Source organism: Zootermopsis nevadensis, unplaced genomic scaffold (assembly GCF_977971745.1).
Source record: "Zootermopsis nevadensis isolate Lab colony 2312 unplaced genomic scaffold, Znev_1.0 Znev_ptg000029l, whole genome shotgun sequence".
NCBI classification, from domain to species: Eukaryota; Metazoa; Arthropoda; class Insecta; order Blattodea; family Termopsidae; genus Zootermopsis; species Zootermopsis nevadensis.
Window position 1 is genome coordinate 12,486,696 of NW_028259161.1, and position 12,112 is coordinate 12,498,807.

The 12,112-nt window shown below is 36.0% G+C and overlaps 2 protein-coding genes across 2 annotated transcripts in view; one reads left to right on the forward strand and one right to left on the reverse strand.

Annotated features, from left to right (window-relative positions):
- Positions 1-156: 156 nt before the first annotated feature.
- Positions 157-1,392, reverse strand: Sec13 (nuclear pore and COPII coat complex component secretory 13). The gene has a single exon (XM_022067417.2). It carries the CDS (start codon positions 1,250-1,252, stop codon positions 302-304), a length of 951 nt encoding a protein of 316 aa, XP_021923109.1. The 5' UTR covers positions 1,253-1,392; the 3' UTR covers positions 157-301.
- A 327-nt stretch (positions 1,393-1,719) lies between these two features.
- PolE1 (DNA polymerase epsilon catalytic subunit 1) overlaps positions 1,720-12,112 on the forward strand; it is a 34,638-nt gene continuing 24,245 nt past the window's right edge. Inside the window, exons 1-11 of the mRNA XM_022067430.2 lie at positions 1,720-1,874; positions 2,354-2,477; positions 3,222-3,440; positions 3,909-4,138; positions 5,046-5,286; positions 6,758-7,074; positions 7,757-8,003; positions 8,925-9,137; positions 10,017-10,212; positions 10,555-10,698; positions 11,243-11,535. Of these exons, the coding sequence (XP_021923122.2) occupies positions 1,804-1,874; positions 2,354-2,477; positions 3,222-3,440; positions 3,909-4,138; positions 5,046-5,286; positions 6,758-7,074; positions 7,757-8,003; positions 8,925-9,137; positions 10,017-10,212; positions 10,555-10,698; positions 11,243-11,535 (2,295 nt within the window). The 5' untranslated portion in view covers positions 1,720-1,803. The remainder of the gene's footprint in view (positions 1,875-2,353; positions 2,478-3,221; positions 3,441-3,908; positions 4,139-5,045; positions 5,287-6,757; positions 7,075-7,756; positions 8,004-8,924; positions 9,138-10,016; positions 10,213-10,554; positions 10,699-11,242; positions 11,536-12,112) is intronic.

A 12,112-nucleotide genomic window follows, 5' to 3' on the forward strand; every position in this document is an offset into this window, starting at 1 on the left:
CTTATGCGTAATGATTATTTAATATATATAACTTCATCCTATACAGAATATATGTCATATACTAAACTAATTGAGACATCATGTACAGCATTACAGAAGGCATAACATGACTAATGTCATATGATTTATACAGAAAGAAATATTTAAAGAAAAAGCCTGATTTAATACTTTAATTCAATTCAATAAACACACATTTAACAACATGACTTCATACCTAACCTTAACTTCCAGTACATATGAGAGAATTATTTCAAATAAACTGACCATACTTGTGTGTAGGATTTCACAAACATCAAACCTCTCAGAGTGCTCTTTGCTCATTACCAGCCATTTGTCCCTGGCCTTTGCTGACTTCACTGATACACATCCACTGGCTTTCATTGTTCTCTCGCCAAAGACTCACTTTATTATCACCACCTGAAACTGCCAAGATGTTCCCAGTATGGGACCAACTCACATTCCAAACTACATCATCAAATGTATGTAAGACTGCTGGTGTCCAGGTGATATTATCATCACTTGACCATATGATAACACGTCTGTCCTGAGAACAGCTGGCAATGATGCTACGTGGTAGACCAATAGATGGAGCCCAGGCCACATCACGTACCCAATCTGAATGAACTTCTAGTTTGGCTTCTTCAATCCAACGATCTCCTTCCTCCTTCCATATCTTTACCAAATTATCACATCCACCTGTTACAAGCCTCTTTACTAAAACAGGTGATCTACTTGCAGCAGAAGCATCAAAAGCTGGATTAGGTGCTGTGGCAGGGCACCAGCTAACTGCATTACATCCGATTGTGTGGGCATTTGGAATTTTCTTTGCTTCCCAATTTCCAGTGTCAGGATTACTGGTGAGAATAGACAACGAACCATCAGAACTTCCACATGCCAGCATAAGTCCAAATTCATGTGGAGCCCATGCTACAGAATTTACCGAGGAATCGTGACTGCTGTATTCATACAATTTTACCCACTCGCCCACTTCTTTCCAGACGATGACTCTTCGATCATAAGAGCATGAAGCCAACAAATTTCCGTATTTTGGATGCGCCCAAGCTACTTGCCAAACTGGTCCATAATGTCCTTTCAGGTCTGCTGTCAATGTTTGTGTGCCATTTTTAATGTCATAAATTTTCACCGAGTGATCTGACGAACATGTTGCCAAGCGAAGGCCGTAATAATCCATTTCAGCATCATGTATCATGTCTTCGTGTCCTGTATCTACAGTGTTCAATACGGAAACCATGTTGTTTCTTTATCTCTTTACAGCAAAACAGAAACTTTGTTGATACTTCTACCACGATATAAAACACTTCAAACACGAAGCATATACCTTTTCTCAAACGTCAACGTGGAACAATACATGTCCGCCTCAAACCGAAATTTCTCTAGGAAGGATTTCAGTACTCGGTGATAAAAAATGCGTACAATGTACAGAGTAGGAAATCATTGTAATTCGGAGGATCTGAGTGAAATTTGTAAATAGTATGGAAATGAAACACATCATTTTATTTTCATTTAATCGGTTCTAATAAAAGAAGTATCAGAGTAATATATTACTTTGGAACATGTCTTACTTGTGAGGTATGTTCTTGTTGGAAGTAGTGGCTACAATCACAGATAATACTAACAAATAAAGTCAATACGAATCATATGCTGTGAATATCACGTGGTACGAATGAAATTAAATTATTGGCTAATATTTTTGTCGGTTTCGCGGGCTAGTGTGCGATGTATTTACAAGGTTACAGCACTAAAGTAGAACATTTTCGTTTCATGTGATAGATATATTATATAATGGTTCTGCGTAACAGTGGTAATTTTCGGCCAGCGAAGAAAGAGGCTTCGAAAGGGTTTACAGGATCTAGGTGAGGCTATATTTTTATAGTGTAATAAAAAGGAAAATAGAAGTGATGTAGAGGCTGAATTAAGAGATTGGAGTAGGGGTACTGTCTAGTTCCTTTGGCCAAGTATAATTATTTTTTTATTAGTCGTGTAAGGTAGGTGAAACCCAAATTCTGTTACAGGTTACCAAGCTTAGGTGAGAATAGATATGCTAGCGGCTAATTTTAAATGTATTATTTTGAGACTAATACTCATAAATAAAACCCAGTTTCATTGACAGGCAAGGAAGTTGGGTAAGTCAGTATAGTTTATTAGGAACAGTAACTAATGTTTCCAACTTTGTGACAGGAATACATGGTCATGTTTTTGTAAAGACACTCACTGTAACCAAGAACTAATGAGTAGAGAATGAAGCTGCTGTATGCCCTGATTTTTGGATTACTGAAAGTTTGAAATTTTATGCCCAAGTATGAAGTGAACAAACTCAGAAATTGTATTACAGGGAAGACGCGTCAGAACTTCGACTTCGAGAATCGCTTGAGAGTGATGCCATTGATTCAAAATATGGATTTGAGCGGGTTGCAGATCATCTTGAACGGACAGGATTTCTTATTAACATGCATACTGTATGTATTATGAATATATTTTGCAGCTTCTTTAATAAGTAGTTACCGTGCGACTATGATTTTTGCCGAGAAGCAGAAGAATCTTCTAGTTTAATGACAGGCCACTTTAGCAAGTAGCCTATGTTGAAATACCATTATCCATATGCTGAAGAAACAGAACACCTCAGCTTTATACAACCTACAAAATCTGTATCTCTCTCTCAGTTTCTGTTGGCTACCATTCTTTATGAAATGAAACACTTCCCACTGACCATTTGACATGTACTGTAAGTATTGGCAGGAGCCATAGTCATTTGATTTTCAGGATGGGAACAGTAAGAATCTCTAAAATGTCAGTGGTACACCCAACATCTACATAAGCCATCACTCAGAAACAGGATCCACATAGCATAAAACTGCTATGAAAACTTGAAATGTCAAATGTATGGGATGTGTAATTACATTTGAATTAAAAAAATTTCAACAGAAATTGTAATTTTTAGTATGCGAAGTACAAGAAATATATAATTTTCCCTAACTTTCAGCCATAGGAATTACTTGAGAGTTTGAGTAGTTTTGCACAATTTTTCCAGGCTGTTCTAACAAAAGAAACATGTTTGCAGCAATGGATTTTTATTTGCCGTAATTGAACATCTAGGTCAATGAAGAATTCAGTCTAAAAATATGTGTATTCCAGAATGAAGTACATACCTTCCATTCTTGTCAAGTACATGGCTGTTCAAATATAAAATTATTATTTTGTAGACGGAAGTATTGGATGAAGATAAAAGACTTGTCAGTGCTGTGGAATACTACTTTATCCAGGAGGATGGCAGCAGATTCAAAGTGTCATACCCATATAGGCCATATTTTTACATTCTTACTAAGAAAGAAAGCATTCAGGAAGTGTCAGCATTCCTCACAAAGAAATTTAGTGGCTCACTGGCAAAGGTGGAGATGGTGACTAAGGAAGATTTGGATTTGGTAAGTTACTCTTGTGCAACTATTTATCTGTTTTAGAAGTACATTTGTTATCACTTTTATCTTTCAGCACATTTTTCTGAGAAAAATTAATGTTTTTACAACAGGTGTATGTATGTGCACATGCACATTTCCGTGTGTGTGTCCTTTAAGACATTTTGAAATTTATCTTCTGCTTTCTGGATTTAAAAAATTGGGAAGGAATCAAGAAATTATGTGAACAGATAGGGTATAATTTATTCATAATTAATTTAATACTTTGAAAATTAAAATTACTTCATGCCACAAAAGCAATATTATACAGTTCCATTATTTTAAAACATTTTGAAGAAATGAACAAGTAAGAGTGTTAGACATTTGTTTTACATACTTTTAGTATGGAATTAAATTATAAATATATCAGATCTGACATTTTCACAGCAGTGAAGACCATCACAGATCAGAAATGTTTACTGGATTGAATATTTACAGCCTAATCACCTGATTGGTATAAAACAACAGTACTTGAAGCTGTCATTTATTACAATAACGGATCTATTAAAAGTACGTCGAGAGGTGATGTCTGCAGTGAAAAAGAATCGTGAACGACATAAACATAATAACTTCTACACAGAAATGCTTACAGCAGCTCTTGTTACAAAGGGAGATACTGGTAGTACCAGGAAGATGGCTGACCAGATGGAGAACGTAATTGATATAAGGTACTATCAGAAAGATTATTGTATGTTAATTGTACATATCTGCTTTTTATAAAAATATTTTCTACTGTTGGCATATTTCCTAACCTGACAACCTAATCTAAAGAAAATGATGATCAGTGTTAGGAGTAAAAACTCACAACATAAAATCTTGAATAAAAAAGTTACAGTCATTTCCTCTCATATCATTTCCAATTAATTTTCCATAATCTGAGCCATTAACCCAGAATAAATAATTAAGAACTAATGTGCACGCGCTCACAAACACACACACACACACACACAGAGATACATGTACAGGTGTCTTGGGAGGACGTGCCAAATTTCAGGAAGTTTTTAATAAAGTGATTTTGAATGGAAAATATATTCAAGAAATACATTGGGTGCTCAAATTCAGACTATGTTTATTATCTGAACAATGTTGTCTTGCTGTTCAGTTTGACCCTGAAGTGGAAGTTTAAGGAAACCATTTGGTTTCTCACTGATGTCTCTGAAAAGTGCACAAAAACAAAGTTGTTTTATTTGAAACTCATTTTTCCTGAAGATCACTTGTTCAACAACCTCCTGATGTTGGGTCACTTTCTCCTGACTCATTCTGTCTGTATGTATGCATGCTTCTATATCTTTTGAACTGATATATGTAGGATATATGTATTTTTCATGAAGTGTGTCACTGAGTTTGTATTTGAATACCTTATAAATGCAAACCACTTCTGGATCATCTGCCAAGAATGTATATGAACAGGTCCCTGACAATCTGAAGGGGATGGAGGGATCCGGTTCATATGGACCTGTCATCAGACAGAACACTAAATAATAATAGAACAAGTAATGGAGAAATGTTTAGTAAATTTTATTGAATAAAGAAAACTGTTAATATATAGTGTACCATCCCCCCAATTTCTTACAGAGAATATGATGTGCCTTATCATGTACGAGTGGCCATTGATATGAAGGTGTTCTGTGGAACATGGTATTCTGTTCGGAGCAGAGGGAATGAGGTGCCTCTCATAACAAAGAGAGATGATCTAATAGAACGTCCTGATCCTATTGTCCTGGCATTTGACATAGAAACAACTAAATTGCCTCTAAAATTTCCAGATGCTAATACAGATCAGATCATGATGATCTCCTACATGATTGATGGTCAGGTAAGTTGCAGCAATTGATTAAACATGTTAAATTTGTTTAACATTATTGAATTGGTGTAAAATGCTATTGTTAATACAACTGAAATAAATGCTGTATGTCCATCTCTGAAAAATAACTTTAGTTGTACCTGTTTAATGCTATCATGCGTTCCTTGCACAAAGTGTAGTGAGAACGCATCATAGTCTGATCATGTCTGTTCGTCCATCTGTCTGTCCAGTTGATTCGTCTCAAGAACCACTGGACAGGTTTGGACGAAATTTGACGCGGAGGTTTTTCTATTCTGCACGACCTCAAAAATGTATTTTGAAAATCTTGTGAGTGGTGATAACAAAATAACATAAGGAAAGTCATGATGTAGACATTGAGGTGCTGCAATCTGGTGGCCAAAGAGGGAACTATCAAACTAGGCGGATTTAATACCTCTAAATGCATATTGCAAAGAACACAGAAGGATATTATGTGTATTCTGGTATGGAATACACTTTCTGAGTTTGTTTTATTTTGTTATTTAAAACTATATAGGAATTTGTCAATGTTAGATGTCTGGGTTGTAACACTCTGTGAACTTCAGCCCTGAAAATGGAGGCAGCGTGTTCTTTTGAATTGTTGGTATCTACTTACAAGTCCACACAGCATTACAACCTAGAAGACCAACATCAATATCTTTGCCATGAGGACCTCAAATTTTGTATAAAGGAATTCAATACAACTTTGGGGAATGTAAGATAATATTGTCATGCACTGGAAAGGGAGACATTTTGATGAGGATATCAAAAATTGTGTGCATAAAGCATCAACAACACCACTTTACTGCAACAGCCTGTAATAAATATCATTAGAATTACAGAGTTATAGCTATTAAGTGTTAGAATACTGTGTTTATATTTGAGGTATTAATAATACTGAATATTCCTTTGTATTTTTTATGTAAGTTTGAAGCTGAGGCAGACATATGAAAATATTAGAGTAACACTTCAGATACTGGGTTTTAGATATTCTTTTTGTTTTAATGTAAGCAAAGAACACCTTGTGGTCCTGTTCATAGCTGTTGTCGACAATGGGACCTCTAGTCCCATTGTTAGAGCCGAATGTCTCAGAACATAGGAATTCAAGGGTTCCCATTCTTGTGCACCAGTGCTATCTCAGATCACATTAGTGTAGGTCACTGTTGGAAGCCTGTTGTGCAACATTGGATTGGGGTCATATTAGTGCAATAATGGCCCAAGGCAACCTTGACTTGGGATCTTGGTGCAAGAATAACCTAAGGTATAACAATTTTGTTGTATTTCAGAATGGAGATCCTGTTGTAGGTGTAATCAGCTGATGATGGTCTAATGCAGGGTCAAAATGTGTGAAGAATTAAAAATTAATCATTCTAAATATATTAGTATTGTTAGTTAAGTCTTAGCAATAGAAGCCTTAATAGATAGGCATGTACTGCTACCCATCTTATCAGTTAATTTGTTCCAGGGTTTCTTGATAACAAATCGTGAAATCATCTCTGCTGAAATTGAGGATTTTGAGTACACCCCTAAACCTGAATTTGAGGGTGTATTTACAATATTCAATGAACCTGATGAAAAGAGCTTACTACAGAGGTTTTTTGAGCATATTCTTGATGTTAAACCCCATATCTTCGTTACTTACAATGGTGACTTCTTTGATTGGCCTTTCATTGAGGCACGAGCAGCGCAGTATGCACTGGACATGAAGCAACAGATTGGGTTTTCAAAGAATAAAGATGGGGTATATTCTTGCAGGTCAGCCATGCACATGGACTGTTTGTGGTAAGTTTGTCTTCATTCATTTGACATTAAAATACTGAAGTGTGTCACACAGCCCATACCTTAGTTACTATACTGACAGCTACCCTGACTTACACCTTCACACACACACGTGTTAAGATGAATGCAGTATATATTATCATAAAATGTTATATGTAAAAAAGTAAAGCTGTCCTATTATATGCCACGAAGGCGCTTGGAGGAGGAGGAGGAGGTATAGCTCCTACTTATTCTTAACCTCAGCACAATGTGGGGGTGAGTGGTTAGTGTCACACCCCAGCCGTGCTTTACCCCCAGGAAAGGACCCCAGTATCCATTAGGTAGAATGCTGGTTGGGCCTCAGAGCCAGTCTGGATATAGGGCATCAAATTTATGTAAAACATGAAGAAAAGTTATGGTCTGTGAAACATTATCTTTGTCATTTTCCATACATAATTGTGTAAAAACAATTTTCATCCACTCACATATTACATATGTTCTAATTATGTAATGTCCTAAACCCAGAAGAAATCACTGCAAACAAGGTACATTTCAAAAGAACTATTAATGTGTCCTGAAACTTGAGGTTTCAAATTCAGTTTCTAATATTTACCTTCACTCTCAAATGAGGGTGTTATATATGGATTTATGTTTCTACCTCAGATTTTTTTTTATACTGAATACCTAACCTGTATTTACATTGCAGTTGGGTGAAGCGAGATTCATATCTTCCTGTGGGCTCACAAAACTTGAAAGCTGTGGCAAAAGCTAAGTTATGTTATAACCCAGTGGAACTTGATCCAGAAGACATGTGTCGATTGGCATCTGAGCAGCCACAGGTGCTATCAAACTACTCGGTGTCAGATGCTGTTGCCACCTATTATCTTTATATGAAGTATGTCCATCCGTTTATCTTTGCTCTGTGTACCATCATCCCAATGGAACCAGATGAGGTATGTTTATGCTTGTATCAGTACTGGTGTTTGAAGTCATTTTTGGTTTTGATTTGTTTTGATTTTCTGTCTTACTGACCATTTATTAGTTACAATATTCAAATTCTGCAGGTCTCACATGAAAACTCAAAAACTTATTCTATAATGATAATTTTGCTATGTATCTGTCTTGATTGAACATTTAACACAATTGTTTGTCATTGTGAAATAAAACAGATAATAAAATTTTGTGGTGAAGTTAAAATGGTATTCTCTGTTATGAGGTATGCAAGAAATTGTTTGCTTATTTTTTATTCTTGAATTTATATATTGTAACATTGTAATAATATATTAATGTCTTGCAGAGATTTCAGGATCTCATGGTAATGAGGATGAAGATGGCTGTCTGGGCTGTTCCACCATGTAGTATAGTAGATAATGATTTATGTTTCAAAGGAGCCTTCTACCTTCATCATCAGGGTGATGCCACATGTGGATAAGCTGGATTAGATGTAGGAGCAGGTTGGACAAGACAGAATCCCATATTTCAGTCTGCCTTCCCATTGGTTTGGCTGGGGTTGTGCCTTGGCCAACCTTCTGCTGCACTAACCCAACTTTCCATGCACGTTACTCATCGCTCTGATGATGGATGCAATATACTTCTCTGAAACATTAACTAATATCCACCAGAATACATAGCACAACGTTCCAGAAGACAGTCATCTTTGTTAACATCTTGGCTTGTGTATACAGTTTTAATGATATGGTTAGAACATGTGCATAAATCTCTGGTTCTGAAGTCAAATGTTTAAAGATAATCATCACAGTTGACTGAGGTGGGGGTACTTGATGTTAGAATTTCAAGTCTGTTTACTTGTAATTTACGTTATTGTAATATGATTTTTTTCTTCCATGATTTACAATTTTACTACTTTACTTTAGGTCCTAAGAAAGGGTTCAGGAACCCTTTGTGAAGCTTTGCTCATGGTGGAAGCTTTCCATGCGCGTATCATCTTCCCCAATAAGCACGAGTCAGAACTTAACAAGATGACAAGTGATGGACATGTTCTGGACCAGGAGACATATGTTGGGGGCCATGTTGAGGCTTTGGAATCTGGAGTATTTCGGTCAGATATTCCATGTCGCTTCAGGCTGGTAAATATAAAAATGACAAAAGCAAATTTTTGTACTTATTAAGGTATGAGAGTATCCCATTTTACTGTGGAAAATTATAAGGATAATTTATGTTATTACTCATCCAGATGAAAATTGCAGGTCCAATTCTCTGGCACAGATGTGACTTGTTTCTCCCATCTATTCTTAATTGCCAATTTGATGTTCACAAAATGCTTTTCTGTTAAATTTTGGACCTAGTAATTTCCTCCATTATATATTTACCTCAGAAGTAGAGTATTGACACATTTATTTGTTTGTGTCTTTGCCATTCCTGGCAAGAGATGGTTTTGAATTCACAGCATGTATAAGAATGAAGGAAGCTATTATTGGGACTCTCTCGCTTTCACATAATATGCAATGATCAAGTCATGGTCCAGTAAACGTTTGTTTATTAGGTGTAACAATTGTGAACACTTTAAAAACAGAAGTCTTAAAGTAAATAACATCAATTGTGTATACATGTTGAGTATTAGCATTAGTACAATACAATGTGTTTTAATGAGTTCTTAACCATCATTGCCACAAAAGAATCACGGAACATGCACAAACTAAGCAACATGACATGTAAGTGGTTGCATTGCCTGTCTTTACTTACAAGGAGGAGCACTTTCTATAACATGTAGCACCATTACAGCCAAAATACAGTGTTCTTTTGTTACATTAACCTGATTGATTTGTATGATAATTAAAACTAACATGAAATTAACATGAAGAGTGTTACAGTAATTTAAAATACAAAACCTTACATTTTATTTTATTTACATGCTTGATGCTGGTTGTGCTGTGTGTTGGAATCTACATTTTATATTTGTTGGCAAATTATTGATCACTTTCTTATATTAATTTTTAACTTTATAGGTTCCTGAAGCATTTGACAAACTGATATCTGGGGTGGAGTATGCAATGACACATGCTATTGAGCAGGAAGAAAATATCCCATTGAGTATGGTAACCAACTTTAACGAGATTGTGGCTGACATAAAGCACAAACTTACATTACTTCGTGACAACCCCCAGCGCAGTGAGAAGCCTGTCATATACCATTTAGATGTTGGTAAGAGACAGTCAGTCTTTAGTGCAGGAGTACCAGACATGAAAACAAAATATTTGGTAAAATAATTTTAATAGAAAAGGGTTGTGAGGACTCAAACTGTTTTTCTTGAGACAGTTTTTATTTATCATTAAATGCAGTTCTGATCCAAGACCAATCTTCAACTTCTCATTTATTTAACTGGTAATGTGGGAAAATGTACATACCATGTAATAAAAATCAGATGTGTTACGTATGTTAGACACTTTATAATAAGCATGATTAAGTAGTCCAGGAATAAATTTAATCAATCAGTATTTTGAGGAATAAGGAGGGCAGAAAGAATGGATAGAATTATTGTTTCAGGTGCTATGTATCCAAACATTATCCTAACAAACCGCTTGCAGCCGTCTGCAATGGTAGATGAGACAACTTGTGCTGCATGCGACTTCAACAAGATTGGTGCTGCATGCCAACGCAGTATGTCTTGGATGTGGAGAGGAGAATACAGTGAGTTCACTCATTGAAGTTTTGCTGTATTTACATTGTTGTCCCCCCCCTTTATTTCTCACTTTCCCTTTTCTTTCTCACTCACCGGCAACCATCATTGCCTTGGTGAAGGGCACAGTAAGTACCACTGAAACATTGATAAACTTTTGTAGTAATACATAGTATGACAGCCCAGAAGTCAGTCATCTTCATACTTGCCACTGTAGAACCTGAAATCTCACAGTGTATAGTTTATTTAATTTTAATCATTATCTTTGTTAACACAGTTTCATATTTGTAAGATTTCACATACTTTTTCTGTAGTAATATTGCTGCCATGACTTGCAAGTATTGATGATTCATTTTTAAGGAATATCCAAGTGGTATACAACTTTAGATTAATTCTTCCATAGAATCAACATGTAACATATGTATTAAAACTAAGTAGATCTAAGTGTATGTGCTTTCTATCCATAACATATTAGTGAACATCACTTTCATTTTCACATACATATACATGCATACTTATCAGTGTGTGTTTGTATCCATACTTTTATTCTTATAGTGCCTGCTAGCCGCAATGAGTTCCAGCGCATCCAGCAGCAATTGGAAACTGAGAAGTTCCCACCCTTGTTTCCTGGTGGACCCAGCAGAGCATTCCATGAGATGAGTCTGGAAGATCAAGCAGCTTATGAGAAGAAACGTTTATCTGACTACTGTCGGAAAGCATACAAGAAAGTTCATGTGACACGGACTGAAGAACGATACACAACCATATGCCAGAAAGAGAACAGTTTCTATGTTGACACTGTCAGGGCTTTCAGGGATCGGCGCTATGAATACAAAGGTTTATCTAAGGTATGAGTTCTTTTTTCACACTTGCTACAACTTATTTGGTGGCTACACTGGGGCACTGCCTTTTATGCTATTTGCTATCACTGCTATGAGTTGCTGTGAAGCAGCACTGGTTTTGTTACCTGGGGCATTCACATATGACTTATTGTTGTTCAAGATTCCTTTTTTATATATATGGAAGACATAGGTAAATTATCATCAGAGCATCAAGTGTTTTCATGAGAATTTTATATAGACTGTAACTCCGCTAGGAAGCGACAGAGGGACTAGAAGAACGTTTCATGTTTCACAGGATAAATGTTCCCAACTGAAAAATTTTTCATAATCTTATCCGTAGTCTAGAACACGTAGCATGTTACTAAACAGGAAGCCAAAATGTCAGCGTCAAGTAATGGAATAAAAGTTGGATGAAATCAGAGCTCACCTTGAACAATTGCCTTATAAGTCTATTAGTTGGCTTTGACAAGAAGTGGGCTGTCAGAAGGGATCGCAAAAGTGCCTTCAACATTTTTGGAACTAAGTAAATAGAGTTAAGGCACAAAATATTAACAGAGATGCTAAAGTCTGATCCTTAAGGCCA